Source organism: Brachypodium distachyon, chromosome 5 (genome assembly GCF_000005505.3).
Source record: "Brachypodium distachyon strain Bd21 chromosome 5, Brachypodium_distachyon_v3.0, whole genome shotgun sequence".
Taxonomy (NCBI): Eukaryota; Viridiplantae; Streptophyta; class Magnoliopsida; order Poales; family Poaceae; genus Brachypodium; species Brachypodium distachyon.
In genome coordinates, this window is record NC_016135.3 from 27,832,451 (window position 1) to 27,854,592 (window position 22,142).

At 46.1% G+C, this 22,142-nt stretch overlaps 4 protein-coding genes across 5 annotated transcripts; 2 read left to right on the forward strand and 2 right to left on the reverse strand.

Annotated features, from left to right (window-relative positions):
* Positions 1-3,473: 3,473 nt before the first annotated feature.
* Positions 3,474-6,560, reverse strand: LOC100823328 (probable mitochondrial adenine nucleotide transporter BTL1). Of its 2 annotated transcripts, none has more exons than XM_010242333.3 (6): positions 6,343-6,560; positions 5,761-5,843; positions 5,503-5,621; positions 4,534-4,867; positions 4,166-4,403; positions 3,474-4,027 (listed from the first exon to the last, which is right to left on the reverse strand). In XM_010242333.3, exons 2-6 carry the CDS (start codon positions 5,833-5,835, stop codon positions 3,756-3,758), a joined length of 1,038 nt encoding a protein of 345 aa, XP_010240635.1. In that variant the 5' UTR covers positions 5,836-5,843; positions 6,343-6,560; the 3' UTR covers positions 3,474-3,755. The 2 variants fall into 2 exon arrangements, with proteins under 2 accessions (XP_010240635.1, XP_003579508.1); XM_003579460.4 differs by having other exon boundaries at positions 5,503-5,597; positions 6,343-6,559.
* Positions 6,561-7,152: 592 nt separating this feature from the next.
* On the reverse strand, positions 7,153-10,107 carry LOC100833349 (tRNA-specific adenosine deaminase 1). Its single transcript, XM_010242335.3, has 8 exons — positions 9,572-10,107; positions 9,269-9,346; positions 8,725-8,823; positions 8,354-8,529; positions 8,148-8,224; positions 7,911-8,030; positions 7,743-7,830; positions 7,153-7,595 (listed from the first exon to the last, which is right to left on the reverse strand). Exons 1-8 carry the CDS (start codon positions 9,996-9,998, stop codon positions 7,485-7,487), a joined length of 1,176 nt encoding a protein of 391 aa, XP_010240637.1. The 5' UTR covers positions 9,999-10,107; the 3' UTR covers positions 7,153-7,484.
* A 2,747-nt stretch (positions 10,108-12,854) lies between these two features.
* Positions 12,855-18,729, forward strand: LOC100833654. The gene is made up of 3 exons (XM_003580807.4): positions 12,855-13,073; positions 15,844-18,087; positions 18,272-18,729. Exons 2-3 carry the CDS (start codon positions 15,859-15,861, stop codon positions 18,479-18,481), a joined length of 2,439 nt encoding a protein of 812 aa, XP_003580855.3. The 5' UTR covers positions 12,855-13,073; positions 15,844-15,858; the 3' UTR covers positions 18,482-18,729.
* Positions 18,730-19,322: 593 nt separating this feature from the next.
* On the forward strand, positions 19,323-20,125 carry LOC100823938 (nuclear transcription factor Y subunit C-3-like). Its single transcript, XM_003579462.2, has one exon. The coding sequence runs from the start codon at positions 19,627-19,629 to the stop codon at positions 19,987-19,989; it is 363 nt and encodes a 120-aa protein (XP_003579510.1). The 5' UTR covers positions 19,323-19,626; the 3' UTR covers positions 19,990-20,125.
* The last annotated feature ends 2,017 nt before the right edge of the window (positions 20,126-22,142 follow it).

A 22,142-nucleotide genomic window follows, 5' to 3' on the forward strand; every position in this document is an offset into this window, starting at 1 on the left:
TCGTGATATGGATGTCTTTATAGCTGGAGTCCTGGATTGGAAGATACTGTATCACGCAAGAGGATTCGATATACTTATGCCGTTTGTCTGAAAATGTATCACACAAGAGAACCCAAACAAGTATAGCCTGGACTGCAGCAATGAGGTATTTGCAGCAAATCGACAGTGCCGGTGGCTGCAGCGTTTGCACCACTGACAGGAGAATTCTGCAAGAAAAGAAACTGAATTGAATAGCCTATTCTTCGAAGGACTGCACTGTCGATGTTCACTCACTGCCTTCCTAGCTTCCTTTCACCTGGGCAGTAATTTTGCATCCACACATCCTCTGCACAGGTCTCAGTAAAACCACCGACATCGTTCATGAGCACTTGCTTGCCAGGTTGTTTCTTGGTACCTGTATGTGCAGAAAGAAATTGGCCCCACGTGGCAGTATGGCATTGAATTGAAATGTTCTACTGCTAGCTTGGATTGGATGTGCAGCAAATTACAACACGTTTGAGTGATTTGCAAGCAAAACTACTGACTCCCAGATGCAACAGTGCTTTGTACACCACACTTTGTTTGTTTGCTTTGGTTATTTTAAGGAACAAACAGGAAAACTTTTTAATCTGCTTCGATGAGATGGTGGGCATTTGGTTATGTGTGTATTGTAAATGTTGGTAACATTATCATTGCAGTGAGCACCAAGTGAAGTGTTGTGCATCTGCCCAACTAGCTACCAGCAGCAGCTTGTTGAATCCATAATCCAAGCAAGCCAGAAATACATATCCTTGCATCCATGTGCCGAAGGCTATTGGTTCTCTTCTTTTTTTGAATTGCCGGCAAAGTTGAGGGCAATTTTTTTTGCCAATTTTCAGCTAGAAGTGCCAATTTTCTTGAATTGGGTGACTATGATGGCATACCAACTAAAGATCGATCTCAGTGGTTGTCTCCTCGGCCAGCTCTCTTTATGATGCCGCAAGAACACGCGGTGTGTAAGGCCTACCCAGCCCTGTTATCTCATTATCTTTCAGCGAAAAGTTCGTGAATAAAAGTCATTTTAAGTTCTTTCACAAAGCAAAAACTTACACATTATCGTCACATAGAAATAAAAGTGGCGTCGAAAAGAAACCAAGACACAACAGCAAACCTTGCACAACAGAGGATCAAATTTTGACGAAAAGACAGTCGTTTGCCATTCGATTCGAAGAGTAAGCCACCAACCATAATGCTAGCCAGTTAAAAAGCCTCCAGGTAACTTATCATACATCGTCGAGTAATGACAGTCCTGTTGGAGACACGCAGGAACCTCCCATGTGGCCACGTGTGTGTCCTTTGAGAAATAAGATCAGAACTACTTTTTACCACCTAATTACCCTCTCTTCTTTTCGCCCCAAAGTACGCCAATAAAGTAAGAATTTGGTTCTGAAAATTTTCAAGTTCAGTTCTAGCCATGTTTGTTTTAAATTTAAGCTGCGATCACCTGGCACAATTATGTTTTTGTGTACAAGGAGATCGATGAGAGCACTCATATCATCACACTTAAACATGCATGCGTGTCTTCAAGTGTTCAAGGCACTTGCATGTGCTGACTTTAGGGGCCAGGGGTCTTCTTTCCCTCTCTCTGACGTGCCATCTTTAAATTCTCAGCATCTGCGTGCAAGCAAATCATCAAATGGTCCCATGCAAGCCAACAGTAAATCGTCTTAATAAACCTCTCTACTGCTAACAAAATTCATTTGTTTTCTCTAATTATACACCCAAACGCAAGATTAGAATTACTGATTGACAAGAGCAAACGCAAGTTAACCGTGTAGATGAAATTTGGATTTTTCGCAATCAAAAGATTACGTTTTTAATAACATCAGAGCATAGAAGTTTCTTATACTTAAAAAAATGTATGGTGCCGCCAAAATCCAAGCAATGTAGCCAATGGCCATGCTACGTCATAGACAAGACTCAGTATGTGCCAACCGTTAGATCGCATTAGCACAGTGTTTTAGATGGCAGGTGCGTTGGTGTACTTAGCAATGATCCAGGGAGCAGATGCTCGTGGCAGTGGTAGCCCTTGACACGACGCTTTTGTAAAAGTTGGCTGGTAGTTAACGAGAAAGGAAAGATAAGGTGATGAAATAAACAAAGGAAAGAAGAAGAAGAAGAAGAAGCCTTTTGATGCTTTGTTATTTGTGTTGGATAATTGCATCCATCTGCAGGGTTCCAAGAATAACAGACAAACATGCATAGATTCTGGAGAATTGGATTATTAAACTGTCTCCTGAAACCAAGCTTATAGTAGTACACCAATTAGCTTTTGTCTTGCTTATAGGACTGAAGAAACACCTTATAATGCTGCCCTTTTTTTTTGGCTCTCTTTTTCAAATTTGCACTTGCCAACAAGGCCATCCACTCCTCATCTCATGTATCAACAGAAAGAAATTAAAGATTAAGAGAGAAAAAATGCACAACTTATTTTACACTTTATATCTTCTGACAGTATGTGCGTGAAGTACCAGTAGTGTGGAGCAGAAGCAAGTATACCTTTTCTTGATAAGATCTTAAGCAATACCATACCAAAGTCCTCTACTCATCACTGCACCATACCTCAAATCCCACTTCCAACTGGCAATGATTCCCTTGACTTGCAAGTGAAGCCTTTCATGCAAGCAAACAGACAATCAAGGAGGTCTTTCATTCACAACCTTTTCCCTCCTAGAAGGAAATTTGCTAGAAGAGAAGAGATGGAGTACTGGAGTCAGAGTCTGATACCTGTATCTGTACTGTACTAGACACTTTAGGCCTGATCTTTGTTAGTTGCTCAAGGACTACAGAGTGAGGACAAGAGTGGAGAGTTTGGTGTGTATGTTGAGAGTGCCATCAGCCATTGAATGCTAGTAGCTACTTACATCATGCTCTCATGGATGGACAGATCTAAAATGCCCTGCCCATATATCTGCACTTCATCTTTTTTTTTCTGTTCCTGCATTCTGTTGTTTAGTTCCTCACCCATAGGCAACTCTGCATACAAGTTTTTCTTAATGGAGGAGAGAACTCTGACAGCTAGACGCACATAGCCCAAAATTTTCCTTTTTTTTTAAGGCCAAGAAAAGCAACCTGAAAGCGTGGAATTAGATAGGAGTATTTTCTTTGGCAAATCAACAGTCGCAGCTGAAACAAAATGCTAGTGTATCACCAAAACAAGACTGATTTTATTGGTTGGTTGCATAGAATCCAAATTTCTTTTTCTCTGTCCCAAAGTCGTAGCAACAACGCGTTTTCCTTTTTTTTGTGTGTGTCTGTGTGGCTGCATTGATTGTGGTTAGTCGGAAAGAGGCTTTTAATTGTCCAAAAGAGGTTTATGTTTGTTGGCTTTGGCTAGTAGGAGTTGTACTACTTGCTTGTTGAAGCATTTCCAGTCGCAGTAGCTATCTTTTAAACTCTCCTCGATTAAAGAAATGAGGCAGACAAAAGAACATTAACAGCAAGAAAACACCACAGGCAGAAACAGTTTCGTGTCAACTCTTTAGCCGGGTGAATGGTAACCATCATCAGTTAACAAAAGGCATTCGGATCAGAGGCGTTACAAATTAGCTAGGGAAGCAAACAAATGCTTCCAGACCGAGTTTTCAGAAAACGGCACCTCTGTGAGACTGTAAACCATCCGGCCCAGGTGGATCCGTGGGATTTCGAAAACTGAAAAAAAAAAGGATCAGAACTCCCACAAGCCACCAAAAGAACTGTTTATTCTTATAGGGCAAAGCCAGGCAGGCAGCCTAGCCCTAGAGCAACTCATCCCGGGGCCGGGGCTCGTCTCGGTCGGCCAAGAGCATGTCTTTCCAGGCCTCGTAGAACATCCAGGTGATGCCCGAATTGGGCATCACCTTGAGGCAGCTGGCGCCCCAGCCGCGGTACATCCCCAAGAGGCCTTCCTCTCGGATCACCTCCGACAGTGCGGCCATCATGTTGGGCGGGCACTTCCCTTGCAGGGCGCCTACCATGAGACGCTTCCTCGCCACCTCCAGCGGGAAGCTGATTGTACTCGCCGTCAGACCTGCAGATCCGACAAAGCCAAATGTCTTCTTGACACAATGCTACTACTTGTTTAACGTACTCAAGCTCCAAATGACTTGTTTGAGACTCTTTCGCAAAATTCATAATGGATTTTAAGATAACTGGAAATGTCTTTTACCTGTCAAAGCTCCAATAACTAGTAGCTCGGGGCGGCTCAAAGATTTCTTCTTATGTAGGCGGCAGTAGGAAGTCTTGATCGTGTCATACATAAAATAGTAGCATGTGCTGTATGGAAGCATCCCGATTAGTGTCGGACAGAGTCCGGAATAGAAACCCCGGATACCTTCAGTTCGATATATCTTGCTGAAGGCAATGCTAATACTAGGATAAGCTACTCGATCGACAGTCAAGCGATCCTGTCACAAAAACATACAAGTGTAAGGCACATATATGTAGCGCCGTTTCAAGAACTGAGCATATATGGGTGGAGTGGTGGACATATAGTTGAATATTTGGCTGTCAACGTGCAACCAGTTCAGCATTTACCTTAATAACTTCAAGAGGATGGCACGTCAATGTGCCAGCTATCCCAGCTGCTGCACCAGCAATAGCAACTGGAGATAACAAGTGGAGTGGCAGCTCGATTTTCATATTGCCAAGCTGTATCTTTGGGCATCCATCCTCTTTCCATTTCTCTTGTGCTGTTCGCATGCCCCTTTTGACATACTCGAATGTTCCAAGCTCAATTGCTTGAGTTGGAATAATGCGAATCATGTTGATTGTATTACCCACCCAAAGCCCTGGCCACCCATTTTGTTCCATGATCTCCACGAAACTACCACCTATATGTCTCGATCCTACACCTACAACCATTCTTGTCCTGAAATTAAATGTCTATACATGAGAATGTGATTATAATATTTAAGCAAGTAGAATCTCCAAACAAAGTCAAGAACATGCAAGGGTGCTGCATGTGTATAAATTAAGATAGAGAAGAACAAGTAAGTTAAGTACATGACCACCCAGTTACAAGAAAAGAAGCAAAAAGGACCCTGAAGAACTAACTGCTTCTGAACTCTCTAGCGCCAGCAAGACATATTCTTACTGATAAATGGCCAACTCAGAAGGACATGCAGTTTAGTACGTAAAGGTTGTCAAGTACATGTTATTATTTTCAGTTTCGAAATTTAGTGCCCAGTTTCTGAAACTAGGTTAGTGGATCACTTATATTTTGACGAGGCTCAAGTAAATTAACAAAGAATTTAATACAAAATATGAAAAGACAAAACACAATGTCGTGCATAAGATATATCATGCTGAGGCCAGTTAGCTTGACTATTGGCTTTTGGCATCACATCTGATCTCAGAAGTGCATCCATCAACCCCATCACAGAAAGCGAATTCAAAAAAGGCTTACAGTTGTCAAGGTTGAGCACTTCAGGAGTAAAAACTACACCGGACTTCACAATGAGTAAATGAACGAGACTGCATCACAGCACCAGTAAAATTCAGTACCTGATAGTCTCAAGGGGAGCAAGAACAGCTTTGGACATAGCACCAGCTAACGCCCCGCTGGCAAATTCTCTAATCTCTCTACTCCTGAAAAATGCCTGCCGTAGGTTGAAAGACGGATTCTGTCATCATTGTATACACACATGGATTTAATTGTTCTATGATCATGTTACTGACTTCCATGGCTTAGATAGTGATGTCAGTACACTTGCGCAAAACTAAATAATTACCAGTTTAACAGTGTAAAGTGGAGAATCTTACTTTACTATTTCTCGTTGTCTCCGCCCACAAATCTTCATATTCAGCAACAGTACCCCTTTCACCTTCCTTCGTCATTCGTTTTCCTGTCAAAAAAATATGGCCATCAGCAAAAAGTCTTGTGCAATATTGAAGTAGAATAACATTACAGAATATAACACGAGGGGGTGCTTTGCAAAAACACTAGATCATCAACTTGTGATGCCAAAGTTATCGAATTCAAATCACTTGTCTGCTACACGGTTGTCAACCCAATCACATTTTTAAGAGCACGATATCTCCTTTGTGGTGATATCCATATGCCACGGGAAGAAAGAGCCGCTTTTCGCCCGATGACCTTTTTCTCGATAGGACGAACATGGTGGGCCGTGGGCGTAATTCAGATGCATAGCTATCAGGAAACTTGACCCTTTCAGAACTTCACAAAATACTACTCCAGCTTCTTCTATTCACAAGATACACTAAAATATAGCACCTGATAGAGGCATGAACTAGAAACTATTTCGATTGAAACTGCATAACCAAAGCTTGCCGGGCAGATCTGGACTGGCAACAGCCGAAGCTTCTGCGGGATTTGGTCAGTACCTGTGTAGCCGACGGCACGAAGTTGAGACGGCAGGGACGAGCAGATGGTGAGGGGGAGCGGGAATGGAGATGGCCGTTAAAAGCAGGGCAACGTTGGGGGCGCCGCCGAGGAAAGGCCGGACACGGTGGCGGCGGCAGGCCCTAGAAGGCGGCGGCTGTTGGGTTGGGTCGGGTCGGAAGCGGGTTAGGTATTTTTTGACGGAGGTCGTATTTGGGTCAGCTGTGAGGACTAGGAAGGAAACTGTAGAGATGGACGTTGACCTTTTTTGAGTTGACTGTCGACAGAAGTTACACACTTTATATTTTGGGACCGAGGTCCTTTTGTTTCGTACTCGCTCCGTTCCATAATTTTTATCGAAATATTACATGTATTTAGATGTTTTTTAGAAATAGATACATTCATATTTGAATAAATTTGAAACAAGAATTATGGAACGGAGGGAATATTAAGTGAATCAAATTTGTCTAACTATGAATGTATCAATACTCAAAAAAACGTCTAGATACATGTAATATTTCAACACTTCATATGGAACGGAGGCAGTAGTATTTTAAAAAAAGAGAAACCGTGTGTTTTACTGATACTATGAAGAAAGAATGATACAAGTCTGATGTATGTATGTGTAAATGTGTCTGTAGAGTTGCAAAACACATGACGTTAAGCCACAACCCATATTTGGAGGCACCATCGTCGCGTCATTGTTTCCGGGTCACATGCTTTCAAGTTTCAACTCTGCAAGGCCTAAACTGAGGCTTGCTGCGGGCTAGTTTTGTTATTTTTAGCCGCTGATGAAGAAGAGCAAGGCGATGTCCCAAATCAGATCATTCATATTTTAGAGCATCCGAGAGTCCGAGACAGGCAAATTCAGTGGGTCTAGGCCCAAATGATCTGCACAACCAGAGTTGTTATATTCAGTATGTGCAGTGCAGGATCCTTCATGTTTTCTTCTTCTCGTTGAGAACTAAAAGAACAAGAATACACAATAACAATCCCTACAAACACAACATAGGGCTTTGTAGGTTTTTGCTACAGGCTATATAGCTTGTCCAGGACTTCAGAGTTGTCTAGAACCGTAAGTGATGTAGATAAGTTGAGCTGGTACACAGATCATCTGGCACGCGGCATCGAACTGGGATGGTTATCACCGTGGAACTGTAAACGAATCGAGGGATGCTGGCTTAGAATGCCACCGGCTAAAAAATGGGGCTTGTCTAAGAATTTCAAGCATCTGCTGGTACTCATGAGCCGTATCCTGCAACAGAGATCAGGCAACTTTAACTCTTGACTTGTACTCATAATCATAGCTCATAAATGATTAAGAAGCATTTAACGAATTCTAGCTGTGCAGATTCTGTTTATGCATTTAAGTATTCAAGTCTTCAAATATAAGAGGAAATACCTTGATTGCACGATAAGTCAGTTCTTCACGCTGGAATTTTGTGACTAATGGATGTTTGAGCGAAATGAAGGCCTCTGCCAATCTTATCCTGTCATTGGAACATGGATTAAGAAAATCATGACAGGCTTACATCAGGATGATAGCAACGGGGAAGGAAACTTCTCTTACTTGCAGAGCAATGACTCTGTGGAGGGTAAACATGCTGCCTTTGAAGATGTACCTTGTTTTCTCCCAGTTGTTCCTAAAACAACTTCATGCAAACCTGATTTATTCCAGCATATTGAGTACCTACAAAAGATAAACCACAAAGCTAAGCTTTTTTAAAAAGGGTTCAACCAAAAATGGTAAATACTATAAGAAGAAAAAGAAAAAGGAGTTCAAAATGGCAACAAACCATATAACTACCCGCATGTCAAAAGGGGTATATCTCCCGAAGTCTGTTGAAACTCTTTCGGGGGAATAGGTGCCTCAAAAAATAGGGGCTGCAGGTGTCGAAAAGTTAGATGCCTCAAAAATAGTGGCTCCAGGTATAGAAAAGTCCACTGACATGACTCATGTAGATGTTACTGTCTTACTGCAGAACTGGAAGCTATGAACACTTGATTACTAACCTTTTTGTCTAGTTTAAAAGGGTCAGGGACTTTTCTGGATAGAGAGGACAAACGAGCACCAAAAACTTTCTCAACATCATTTTCCATACAGAACCCTTCAGGTGCACCATCAGGTGATTGTCCAATGGTAATGGTGGACAAATACAATGGTTCCAGAATGTGTGACAGCAATGCACCTGTAAAAGAACACAGGTGCAAGTGGTCATCACGGCTGACCAGTGAAGGGCAAAGCATAACTGAAAAAAAAAATGAGTGCCACTAAAAGCGGTCTGTGCGATACACCTCACATTCTTAATACCGTGAAAATATGGAAATAGTTGATATTATAGATAGTCACAACATGGATCTGTACAAGATTCTGAATAACAAACCTTGAATCCCAACAACACACCAACGAGTAATTTTGTCAAAACAGCTCATAGACAATGTTGTATCTCCACGCCCTGGTTTCCTTTGAACAAAACCAGCATCTGATTCGCAAAGGACTATGTCAATTAGAAACTACATGTAACCAATTAATAGCAATACCAAAGAAGTGTTATATGAAGACCATAAAATGAAAAACCAACACTCTCCAATACCAATTCTAGCAAACCTACTTATTGCACATTGGTCAGTTGTCCTAATGTCAAATTCTCATCTCTACTTGCTAAATGTACCACACTTCTGTGGCACCATTTTGGTTCCGCAGCAAGAGAACAATTGGCTTCATAAAAGCATCGTAAATGAGTTACATCTGGTTACTAATGAAAATGATGTTGAAACTAATGCTATCTTGAAATAGATAAGATTGTGCGAGATCATGGACCAATTAGGGCACTTTGCCAAATCCACAACTTTTATCACATAACAGTTAGCTGCTGCAAACATAAACTTACTACTCTGCCAAACAACAGGAATAAGAAAGAAGCGTACCACTGCATCCATTCACCGCATCGTCCAGCCATTCCCTCGGAACGTCCGAGGTTGACCGCGGCACCGGCATGATCCCACCTGCATCAGTATTCAGTTCACCAGATGAATCAACTGTTCCTGGCAAGTGATGTCACAGACGAATTCCAATACATCTGCCCAGCAGTCCAGACAAAACGACACTACTGCGGTACCAGTACATTAGCTCTGAACAAATGCTAAGATGTGTTTATCAGAAACACCAGGGTGATATATGATATGATAGTTGAGCATGAAAGAAGGAACAACTGAAAGTGATGCACATACAGGGGAGCTGGGTGATGTAGAGGTGCAGCTGATACCCATCCCTCATCTTCCACCGCCCACCCGCACCAGAGTCAGCCAACCAATTCGGCGGGCTGCCCGCGCCGATCTCGGCGTAGATGAGGCGGAGGAGCGCGCGGCGTGCGACGACCTCGGCGTGCGCGTCGTGGATGAGATCACCGCGGGCGCCTAGCCGCGCGGCGCCGAGGCACTTGGTGCCCGTGGCGAGGGAGAGCACGGTGAGGGGGCTTAGCGGGTCCTGCTGCGGGTGCGGGGAGGAGAGCAGGAAGGCGGCCAGGACCGTGGACTCGCGCCCCTGCGGCTTGCCCTTCTTCGGGAGCGACGAGTAGTGGCGGAGCGCGGCCCTGGAGGCGGCCTCGGCCCACTGGACGGCGTCTCGCGGCGGTGAGCAGGAGGAGGAGCGGAGCATGGCGGCGGGAGGAGGAGGACGGAGGAGTGAACGGGGGCTGGAGGAGGGCGTATCCGAACGGAGAAGGCGGTTTCTATGGATTACGCTTTGCGAGCGCGGTTGTCCGGGTTCTTTGTTTTCCGTCCGTGGGTTGGGTTCCGAAGACGGCCGGAGAAGGAAGGATGGATTGAGCAGGAATTCTCGTCGGTGAAACACAGGCAGGGATCGATGGGAGTGAAATGCACATGTGGTCCTCTAACCCGTGGCGCAGCCCGATTTAGTCCTTAAAGTTATAAAATGTCCGTTTAGTTTCTTATACTTGTATATATGATTTATATACGGTCCTTCTTACGGTCCGTACCGTATCTAATACTTCAGGCCCTCGTGTCAGAATGCCTGAGTGACTTGGTGCAGTGCTGACTTTTGCGGAAAACAGCCTTACGTCTGTAATTTTTCCGCTTTCCTTCCTTCCCCTGCTTCTTGTTTCCATCTTTTATGCCTCTGGTACGTGGTCCTCCTTTTGCTTTGTGCGTGCGCAATGATTTGACGTGGTGGAGTAGCACGTCGGTGCCGACGCACACCGTACGCAACAACTGCACGATGGTGAGGTTGTCCACTTGCACTCCGTGGGCTCGTGCCGCATAGCGTACCCGATCGGGCAAGTTGTTGATGCCCAAGGCTTCGTCGGCCGTAGCCGTGCCTAAGGTGGCTGCTGCTGCGCTGTTCCTCCGCCATGCTCACCTCGCCGCCGACCCCTTCATTCCGCGACTGCTTCATCTCCGGCAGCAAGGCGTCCGTGACGCAGCTCCACGCCATCGGGGATGCCGCGCGTCCGCTCGCGCAAAGAAGTTGATGAGACGGGGTCAGCAGCACCGTTCTCCCTGCTGCGTAGCTTGTTCAACGGCGCGAAGCTGGGCGTCATGGCTCCCCCTACGCCGCCTAGCTATCGCCCCGCCACCACCATGCCGTGGCTCAACGCGTGCCCCTTCATCCCCATGCCATCCACCGGCGCCGCTGGCGGGGATCATCTAGAGGAACGGCAGGCCAAACGCATGCTGGCCGGCGGCGAGCTCCTTAAAGCACAGACTATTTGGCTTCTTGAGTGGCCGCGGATCAAGGAGCACTGGAGCAAGGCTCCCATCGACGACGGGCGACCGGAGAAGCACGATAGTTGGCCAACTCCTCGAAACGGCTGGCCCGAGAAGGAGACGAACGTGGCGCCAGCCGCGAGTCGGAGTTGGAGAAGAATGTCCGGCAGAGGAGGAGCACTTGAGCACGACGGCGTGGTTAGCTCAGGGTCGCGGATGCATGACATCCACCCCATACGCCCGCCCTCAATGCCGCCGCTGGGCAGAATTTGTGCGCCGCGGGGTTCGAGCTGCTATCGATAGGGGATGCACTGGCCGTTGCGATGATGTGCTGCTAATCTCTGCATGGAGGGAAGCCGAGCAGGTCACGACGGCGGAGACCGGTAGCTGATATGTGTGCGTGGTGGGATTGGGGCCAGCTAGAAAAGGAATGGACTGTGGGAGGAATAAAAGATGAAAATATGGGGGGAGGGGGGGGGGGTTGGGGGGTTGCAATAAAAGAACGGTCCGCCAAGTCATCCCTAGTGCTGACATGTGGGTCCAAAGTGTCAGATACGGCATGAAACCGTACAAAGGACCGTAAATGAACCCAATATGCAAGTATAAGGATCTAAACGGGCATTTTGTAACTTCAAGGACTAAATTGGGCTGCGCCACCAAGTTAGAGGGCCGCAGATGCATCTCACACAGATTGATGGCCAGCAAAGTCCTAATGTCAATGAAATTTTTCTGAATCAGTCAAGGGCCCAAGTATTTGTCACTGTCCCCTACCGTATCATGGGCTCAATCATGGATCTAATATTCTGTGCGATCCTAAATTGTTGTCGAAATATTACATGTATCTAGACGTTTTTTAAGAATAGATATACGTGTTTGATAAATGTGAGTCAAAAATTGAACATCAGATGATGTACACTCGTTCCGTGCCGAAAGTTACGTAAATTTTTATAAAATTCTATACAAATCTAAACGTACGTGCAGTGTCCGCGTGCTTGCTGTACATGTGTGTGGTCGGAATTAAGTGACGCCACGTGGTGCGGGTACCGAGGAATTAATGTAAGCACCTGCATGCATGCTTCTTCCGGGACGTGCTTCGTCCCCAGCGGTCAGCGGACCCACGATCGACGTGTGCTGGATTTTGCACAAAATCACTGGGGCTCACGTACGTACACTTAATTACCCAACCTAGCGTGCCGGTCCCTGGCTCTGCTATATATCCTCTACCGGCCAGCTGCATGCCCAGGAGATTCCAAGATGAATATATATATACGTAAGAACACAAGTATCCTTAGGTTGCTAATTCGATTAGACGTCCATGTAAGTTTAATTAAGTTATATCATTGGAATATATAACATTTGAAGTTTATCGTGCATGATAGTGTATAACTTTTGTGATATAAAACTCATGTTACCTTGTTAAATTCGCCGACACATAATTAAGGATACGTACGTGTGAGAGACTTGTAAACAAAAAAGAGGTGGTACATCAAGGAAACAGTGACCGGCTTAATAAGCGTTGTCGATCTTCTTCTTCTTGGAGGTGCTTAGCTAGGTCCGGGCTCCACGATGGACGTCCAGGCTAACGTGCCGGGCTAGCTACTGCCGGCCCCGGGTGGCCAGCTGGATAAATATCTACGTACACAGGTAATTAAGTAGGCCCCGTACAGTGTACACTGTACTACCTGCCCACCCACGTACTGTGCCTCTGTACGGCAACATTTCAAGCGACATTCATTCAAGCCGCCTTGTCCTTGTTGTGTTTAACCTGTAGGTCGGGCCGAGGATCGTCCAGGGGGCTTCTGTGTAACTCCAACTCTAGCTTGTTCGCTCACTCTCTCCTCTCCACCGGTCTTTTCGCTCCAGCCGGAGAGCTCCACTTTTCGGGGAAAAAAAAAAACAGTCTCTACACACAGTATCCACTAGCTAGCTACTGTAGTTCCGAGGAATCTCAGCTCTCGATATCGATCGGCCGGATCAGCTCCGGCCGCCGCCACTGGCCATTGTGCAGGTAGGGATCGAGCTTGCTTTCATTCGGATCCCAAAGATAGCTAGCTATATAGGTACTCCCTCCGTGAGTGTGAGTGAGCGAGTGAGTGAGTGAGTGAGAGAGAGATCTTGGGGGTGGTGGGAGCTGAGGGTTAGGGATTTGCTTGTCAAACACTTTTCTCTGCAAAATTCATCTTTGGGTTTCCACGGAAGCTAGGTGCATACGTGCCGCCCGCCCGTACGTGCGTATATATAACTCGGGCCTCTAGCTTTGATTAGCTATATATATATATATAGCTCCTTTACCAAGATCACACATTAGGTAGTTAGAAATCACACTTAATTATTGGGCGAAGTGTCTGGTGAAAACAACCTCTACGGTGCAAACTGTGAAAACTCCATCGAAAAAAGTTCAAATTTTTTTCAAAAAAGTCGCATATGTTAGAAAAGTGATGGTTTATTATATATGTGTAAAATTTCAAGTCCAAACTCAATTTCATTTGGTAGCAACGAAAAAGACAAATTCTGCATGAATAGTGGTTTTTCAGTGTTTGAGACTATTCATTGTAATCTTTTTTTAATTTCTTCCAAATGCTTTTGATTTTGAACTTGAAATTTTGCAGGTTTGTAGAACATCGCAGTTCCAACATATGGTATTTTTTTAGAATTTTTTTGAAACTTCTAAACGTGGTTTTTATGGAGTTTGCACGGTTTGCACTGAATGAGGGTTTTCACCGGATACTTCGCCTAATTATTGACCATCCATAATATTACTCCTTATGCGGTAGATAAATGTATCGGGTGTGCAGTGGCTCGGTATATATTGTAAGATTGTCGCTACTTATTTACCACAAATTTTTAGGATATACGAGGGATCAAACATTTAAACAATTTCTATGTTTTTTATTAAAAAAATACGTAGCAACACGTGCATTTAGCTGGTACATAATGTTAGGGATGCAGCGGGATCCCGCATATGCATGTCCTGCTTCTCGGCCAACATAAAAATCTTCAGATCAAAATACTGAGGCACACGTTTTGCACTGGCACGTCTCTTTATCTGACTATATGTTTGCAACACATGCATGTGTGTGCATGTTTTATGTCGCCAACGTAACTGTACACAGGCTGTGGTACCAAACTGGTATAGCACAGTACTGCAGCAGGAACTATCCTACCTCAGTCCTGAGCAATGAGCATGGCATCCAAGTTTTGACTTTTGACAGGTGAATCATTGCAGGGTAGAGAATAATAGTTTACCGAGTAGCTAGATAAAGTGGTCTTTTAAAACGGGCGCCGAAGATGTCCTTTCTTCCTCCCACACGTTTCACATAAACTTCTTGGCATTTCTGAAGAATGTCTTCAGTGCAAACGTTTATCATGTGTAAGCGTACCTGCAAGAAACACATACATATGTATCAAATTATATTTAAAGAAACGCATTTTACATCTGAAAAGCCAGAAAACAATCATATATATACACTTTCAAAAAAGAAAACAATCATATATACCTTTTCAAGGTGAAGTAGCTAGCACGGTGTCCCGCACAATTGCACAAACAATCTTTATACATATTTACTTTTCAACTATCATTTATGCAAAATAATCTTTAGTTTTCAACTACAAAATACACAAAGCAATAAAATCGTGGTGTTTTTATGTGTGTACCATTTGTACATGATAAGAAAAAATTATTCCAATTTATATCAATATATGTATGTGAGCAGAATTTAGGTCGCGGTAGGCACCGACGGAGCTAGTATAGCATATCACCGTTGGTGTCGAATGACACCACCAATGTTTTTCTTTTTGCTAATCCTATTTAGGAAAGGGCAAATTTGACAGTATGCCATGACACACACAAGTTTTCAAGACTGACCCCAACCGTGTATTTTCTTGGGTTCGCCTTTGGCAGTAGATGCATGGTTGAACGTTTATAAGAGATGGCATGTTGTGTTCCATGTTACATTTGACACCGGAAATCCGAAAGATTGAAGGATACAATTGAGTTTAGATGAGCCTTAAACAGATTTGATGTTTCATGAAATATTGACTTAAAACTAACCGTAGCACATTGGGTCTATGTGGTCTTGATTAATAACTCTTGGTCATGATTTGTCTTAACGAAACAAACATGCAAATCTTTGTGCAAAGGAGAGAGTATGTCTTACGACGGATTTAATAAAACTAATTTCGAGTTGTAGATGTTGGTAGGTTTCTCTATAAATTTGGTCAAGCTTTATGAAGTTTGACTTAGCATAGAGCTATAACATTTTTTATTTTAGGAACGGTTGGAGTAGTTTTTATTACATTTTAGGAACAACTTCATATTTGTACATATAATTAATAGAGTATGTTAAAAACTGCATATACTGCCTAAAAGAATAGTATATATACGATGTTGTGTACATATATACTACATACTCCATGTTGCGCAATACACTTCCTAATTTGGAAAAGTACGTGAGAGAAACTACATTTAGTAGTAAAAAAAAGTCGTTTTTCACTACTCCCCCGGGTGATTAAAACCATAAATGTCAATGCTAGTCTTCTGTCTCATTTTCATGCAAAAAAAGATCAATTTTCATCCTTAGCAAAAAGCCAAGCTTAGCACTAAAAGGTTTATTTTTTAGAGCACTGACTTCTTTTGTCCAAGACACAAAAAAAGGTTCTTTTTTACTTGCAAATTTACAAGCATGTTGAAGACGAGAACATCTATATCCTTAAGGATTTTCTAACATTTACAAAATGATGCTAAACTGTAGTATATATCTTTTTTGGGGATCTTGTAGGTCACTCACACGAAGATGCTGAAATCAGCAAAGGCAGTCGTTTGGCAAGCATGGAACGAGCAGGACATTCAGGTTACAGTAGTCATCAGCCTCATAGTGCAGCTCTTCCTGTTATTCGCTGGAATCCTCCGAAGGCGCAAAATCTTTGGGTTCCTTAGGTTCATAATTTGGCTGGCATATGTGGGGGCAGACGCTATTGCCGTCTTCGCCATTGGCCTCTTGTGCAAATACGAGGAAAAATACAAATTAAGAAGCCAGCATTCTCCCGGGGAACTGACGCTGCCCTTCCTGTGGGCACCCTTTCTCCTCCTTCACTTGGGAGGCCAGGACACCATGACGGCCTTCTCCATTGAGGACAACAACCTATGGCTGAGGCACTTGCTCAACCTCGTAGTCCAAGTCACTCTAACCTTGTATGTGTTTGCCAAGTCGTTTGACATACTTGACTCGCAGCTGCTAGCCGTTGCCATGCCCATATTTGTTGCTGGGATAATCAAGTATGGGGAGAGAACATGGGCACTCTATACCGGGAGCCGGGACAACCTCGGTAATCGCAGGGAGGAACAGAAACAGCCGCGAGATTACACTAGTGTGGCCGGGGCATCAGCTTATGCTCTTAACACGGTGCTCCGTGTCCGAGGATTGCTTATGGGACGGACGTTGTTCCAACTGGGAGAGAAGATTGAGAATGAACTGGTGCATGACTTTGCGAAGCATGGGCAGAAACAAGGGAAGCTCAAGATCGTAATGATGGAGCTTGGCATGATGTATGATCTCCTCTACACCAAGGCCATGGTGCTGCAAAGCTTGACCGGGCAGATATTCCGGTGCATCGCCGAGATCTCCATGGTTGTCGCCTTTGTGTTGTTCCTGGCAAACCGTGAGCTGCATGCCCACAACAGAGCCAATGTTGCCATCACCTATACATTGTTTGTTGGGGCCATGTTTATGGAAGCTTTCTCACTCTTCATGGTGATAGTATCACCCTGGACAAAGGCGCTCTCGAAACAGGACATCTTTATCTGTTGGCTGTCCTGCAGTGCTTGTTCTCTTTACAATGCGATCGTGCAACCGACGAATCAGCAGCAGCAGCAGCAGCACGGAGAGCAGCAGCAGGGAGTGCAACAAAACCAACAGTTGTCAATTAGTTTCTCCCTGGGGCAATTCAACCTTACAGACTACGCATTGTCTAAGAAACGCAGGCCGAAACTCATCTCCAAGGTCGTCGGTGCAATGAGCCTGGAGAAAAAATGGAGAAACACTTTCCACACCCAGCACGTCCAGGACGAGGAGATGAGCAACTACATCGAGAAGTTGCTCTGTACCGGAGAGGGGTCCCAGAAGCTAGAGCTTGGCAGGGAACTGAACTACGTGCTAACCCTGCCTTTCGAGCACGCGCTTTTCCGCCTACATATTTTCACCGACTTGTATCTGAGCAGCTTAGGAAATCCGGCGGCAGATGACTGCAAAGGACCTGCGGCGGAATGCAGGAAGCTATCAGAGTACCTCATGTTCCTGATGGCTGTTTACCCTTCCATGTTGCCGGTCAGCAGCGCAGCCCAAGATCTCGAATACGTCTTCGCCAAATGGGTCAGCGAAAACCACACCATGACAAAGCCAGAGATCCTCAACAAGTATGCAGCTCAAGTCCTCGGCAACGAGACCTACTCGGGTTCACCCTTCGAATCGGCATCGTTGGGGATGATAAAGGAGGTCTGGGCAAGGCTGCTCATCTACGCGGCCGGCAAGTGCCCCGTGGAGCTGCACGCGCGGCAGCTGGGCAGCGGACCGGAGCTTCTCACGGCCGTCTGGCTTCTCATGGTGCATCATGGTGCTGGGGATGTGGGGAAGAGGGAGGTCAGCCTCTTCCAATCTAGTGATCCTCATGTGCCCACAGCAGGGTCACTGGTGCCGGTCGCTGATAGTAACTGGATTCAACGGGTACAAGAGCCTCTCCATGCCTTTGAATTCCGCCAGCATGAGCAGCAACAGCCAACACAAGAACAAGTCCCAAGCTTATATGTAGAGCCTTTCTCTCCGCTGCGGCCGACACGTGCAGCAGGCAATGCCTTATTACTTGCGGCATTACGGCACCTCGACCCCGAGAGCTTCCAGGCTTTGTTGCAGAGCATAATGAACGGGCAACCTGTTGTTGGGTCTGCATCGACGGAGACAGAGCAAGCCGCAGCTGATCGCTCATCGTCAGAAACAGAGCAGCCCCTGCAGGAAGTTACATCGCAGCCGGTACGTAATAATTAACTGACTACCTAACCGGTTCATCTTCCTCCATTATTGCTCTGGTGCTCGACCATATTACATATGGAGTATATAGCTAGCTAGCTAGCTTTATAGTAGTATATGTAGATATATATTTGGATTTGGACGTATAGCTCTAGCTGCTGCTTAATAATGCTGACACTGTGGACAGGAGGATACTTCCCCCGAGACTGATGTGGCAGCATCAAAGAAGCAAGACCATGTGGTAGTGGTGGAGATGCAGCAAGCTGTTGATGCTGGGATAGAAGCTGCTGCTGCTGACGATGATGGTGCGGCGGCGGCGCTGGAGACAGAGCGAGCTCAGTCTCGTTTTGTGGCGCTGCAGATAGAGCACGACGACAAGCCGGGAACGTCGACCTGAACTCAACTCAAGGCCACATGCATATCCCTTTTTGCTCTCTTGCATGTCGGGATATCGCTTCTCCAACAACTTATTACTGGCTTCCTGAAATAAAATGAACGCTCGTAGCCTGATTACAGACATCAGTTATATTTGCCTGTAATGTAATGTAATAAAGCTGCTGGAACCTGACAGATGGTGTGTCAGGGAGAGCAAAAAAAATCCTGTTAATTTGCAACAGATGGTGAACCCAGTGCTCTCCGTATTAATCCCGCGTGGTGAATGTCGTGACGGCGTATGCATTATAGTCGTCGCCCCACATTAATAATACAGAGAGTAATATGGTATGTGTTGTACTGACGACAGTAGACATATACTAATGGCCCGTACAACCAATAAGAAAGGAATATGCATAGTACACGATAGAATATCCCAAACATAAACTACAAATAGTACGCCTCACAAAGTCACAATCGAGCTTTACGTGATTACGACGCCCGGGGACGACGCTTCCCAAATACGGCCGCCCTCCTCGATTCGTTCCCCTCCTTGACCGAGCTGGATACGGAAACTCTCGCTGTCCGAAAGAGTGACAAGTGCAGCCAACTAAACAACACGGACCGATGCAAGGCAAGCAACCACAACGTCCAACGAAACAGATACTCCTGCTATTCATGAATTTCATGATTCTAGCTATACGTCCGATCCCGTTTTCTAATACACCGTCGGTATCTCAACCACCATCTCGTATACTATACGTACGTTCTCCATTACTATAACGATGATCTGCATACAGACATACATACATACATACTCTGTAGACACTGGTGTATTTTTGTAAGAATAAAAAGGCTGTGTAGTCCGCATCGATCGCTGTCAAAGCGGCCGGCCGGCCCTCCATTGCCGGCCACGGGCAGCAGCCACGCGCTCCCCCTCGCTATAGCTTGCTACCTCATCTCCTTCCTCAGAGTCAAACATCCATATATACATACATACATCTATATATACAAAGATCTCTCCATTCCATGGCTTCCATCCACGCCGTGAACTAACTCGAAGACTAGTTCATCCGTGATCTCGATTAACTGCACCGGCTATCCGTGTTAGCCAGAGATCGTCGATCGAGCTTGATCATTTGGGCCGGGCTCGATCGAGGGTCGGCAGCAATGAGGCTGGCGAGGCCGTACACGGTGGCCGTGGGCCGGGCCGCGGGCCCGCACGCGCTGCCGCTCGCCCGGATCAAGAAGATCATGAAGAGATCGACGGCGGGGGACGGCGGGGCCGGAGGGGAGAGCAGGATGATCTCCGGGGAAGCGCCCGTGGTCTTCTCCAGGGCGTGCGAGCTCTTCGTCGCCGAGCTCACGCGCGCCGCCTGGGCCGCCACGCTGGAAGGGAAGCGCCGCACCGTGCACCGCGAGGACGTCGCCGCCGCCGTCCGCGACGTCGACCTCTTCGACTTCCTCGCCGCACTCGTCGTCGCCCACGGTGATGCCGGTGCCGAAGCCGGGTGCCAGGGCGCGCTCGACTAGATCGTTATGGATTGATCAAATTAATATTTGTCGATTTGTTCGGGGCCTTGTGAAAATCGATCCAGCTGTATCGTATCGTACGCACTTAATTGATTGCACTGATTAATTAACTGAAGGTGTATTTTACGCACGTTGTGGATTTATACATGTGTTCAGGTCATTTGTTTTTGTTTTGATATGGAGTACAATTTTTTGTTACCACTAATGAAAATACATATACATATACAACGATGTAGTGTGAAATCACTAGCTAGATATGATGATGTTGAGTGTGGCCTCGAAGCCAACTCTTGAATTCACTAGTTATTGTCGACTCGATTCAACCCGAAAGCAAAACCTACTGCATCATCCCGTCTCTCACTACTACAAAAATCTACATTAGTAACGGACGAAAAAGTACGTCATTAACGGGCCGGAGGCCCGTCACTAACTTCCTGTCGGTAACGTGGGTATCATCATTAACGGGCAGCCTGCCAATTACTGACGGGCAACAACACCACGACCGACACTAAAAACATTTTCACGATTTTAAAAAAAAGCACCCACTTTCGCAGGCACCCCCCGTTCCAATCGCCAGCCACAACGAGAATTCATAGAATGAAAAAAGCATCGGTTCCCGTCGCCGGAATGAGAATTCATACGGTCAAGAAATTCACAGAAGCAGATCCAAACTAATGAAAATGAACCTAAAACTAAAACAGATCCGACGACGACGAGCTCCTCCTCTCCTCTCCAACGACGAGCAGCTCCTCCTCCTCTCCTCTCCCATGAGCTCCTCCTCTCAGAGTAAACCAAATAGAAAGCGAGTTAGAGGGAGAAATCCGAGAGAGGGAGAGAGAAATCAGAGAGAGGAAGAGACTAACCGAGAGAGGAGAGGGGGAACCAGTGGCTCGCCTAGTCGGGGGAACCGGATCCGGCGGAGATGGCCACCACGGCACCTGCGAGGGAGAGAGTTAGAGAGGGAAAGTTAGAGAGAAGGAGAGAGGAAGAGAGAACTTACCGTGAGAGGTGGTGTGGCGGCCGGTGGTGCCCTCCTCGGATCCATGGCACAGGGAGGCGGATCCGGCGGTGCCCTCCTCGGATCCATGGTCGGCATGATGTAGGATGGCGGGGGAGGAGAGACGAGGGAGAGGAGGGAGTTCGCCAAGGGGAGAGATGGGGTGGGGATTAGGGCGCTTGCGGCCAGTGGAGAAGAGAAGGGGGGAGGGCGCTCGGGCCAGTGGAGAAGAGAAGGGGGAGGAGGGGCGCTCGGGCCAGAGAGAAGGAAGTGAGAGGGGCAGAGAGGCGGCTGAGAGGAGGAGGGGAATGAAGTCTAGGGTTCGGGGAGTTGGTTATATAGGATGGACAGTTTGGGCCGCAAATGGGTTGGGCCCAAGCCGCGCAAGTAGTCATCAGTGGCGGGCACAGATGTAAAGCCCGCCACTGATGTGCGTTTTTGTGATTTTTACAATTTTTCATATGTGATCATCAATGGTTGGCTCTCCGTGCCCGTTACTGATGAGGGTTCATCAGTGATGGGCGCGTGAGGCCCATCACTGATGATGGTTCATCAGTGACGGGCTTGGTACGCCGTCGCCCGTCACTGATGACCCCTCCCACTACTGATGACCTTCATCAGTGACTGGCTCGTCACGCCCGTCACTCATGAGCCGTCACCTATGTTGTTTTTTTGTAGTAGTGTCTCCTCGCTGAAATAGCATCACGTGTGTCTACTTCTTCACCCTAGCTAATTTTGAAACACAAGGTTGCCCCTCGGACCCCTTGTTTGACCAAATAGCACCACTCACAACTCAAATCACAAATCAGAATCATCAACAAAAATTTCTCTGCTCGATTCCATGCATTAATTTGACCTTCCAACCATGAAATTCACCCATTTGCATCTCCCTTCCTAGGTTCCCCAGCCACCAAAAAATCCATCAAAAAACTGCTCGAATCGGACGTACGTCAAAATCCAGATCGGTCCAATGGGTGAGAGTACACGCATGATGAGATTCGGTTGGGCGCCACGAAGGAGAAGAGCGAGCGCGAAGGATGAAGGCGGTGCGTGTGGCCTGTAGGAGCTTCGCTCGGGTGCTCGGTGCAGCTGGGGCAGGCCCGTGAGTTGGCACGCAAGGGAGAAGAAGGTTGCAGTGTCGCAGCAGCACCGTCGC

Bases quoted from the DNA above. Each gene is read 5' to 3' on its own strand.
- LOC100833654 (XM_003580807.4), top strand. From the start codon at position 15,859: ATGCTGAAATCAGCAAAGGCAGTCGTTTGGCAAGCATGGAACGAGCAG. The intron at 18,088-18,271 runs GTACGTAATAAT...CACTGTGGACAG, and splicing joins AGGAAGTTACATCGCAGCCG to GAGGATACTTCCCCCGAGAC.
- LOC100823938 (XM_003579462.2), top strand. From the start codon at position 19,627: ATGAGGCTGGCGAGGCCGTACACGGTGGCCGTGGGCCGGGCCGCGGGC.
- LOC100833349 (XM_010242335.3), bottom strand. From the start codon at position 9,998: ATGCTCCGCTCCTCCTCCTGCTCACCGCCGCGAGACGCCGTCCAGTGG. The intron at 8,530-8,724 runs GTTTGTTATTCA...GTTCTTTTACAG, and splicing joins GTGTGTTGTTGGGATTCAAG to GTGCATTGCTGTCACACATT. The intron at 7,596-7,742 runs GTATTTCCTCTT...TCTCTGTTGCAG, and splicing joins TGACTTATCGTGCAATCAAG to GATACGGCTCATGAGTACCA.
- LOC100823328 (XM_010242333.3), bottom strand. From the start codon at position 5,835: ATGACGAAGGAAGGTGAAAGGGGTACTGTTGCTGAATATGAAGATTTG. The intron at 5,622-5,760 runs GTAAGATTCTCC...CAATGATGACAG, and splicing joins AGACAACGAGAAATAGTAAA to AATCCGTCTTTCAACCTACG. The intron at 4,028-4,165 runs GTAAAAGACATT...TCGGATCTGCAG, and splicing joins AGTTATTGGAGCTTTGACAG to GTCTGACGGCGAGTACAATC.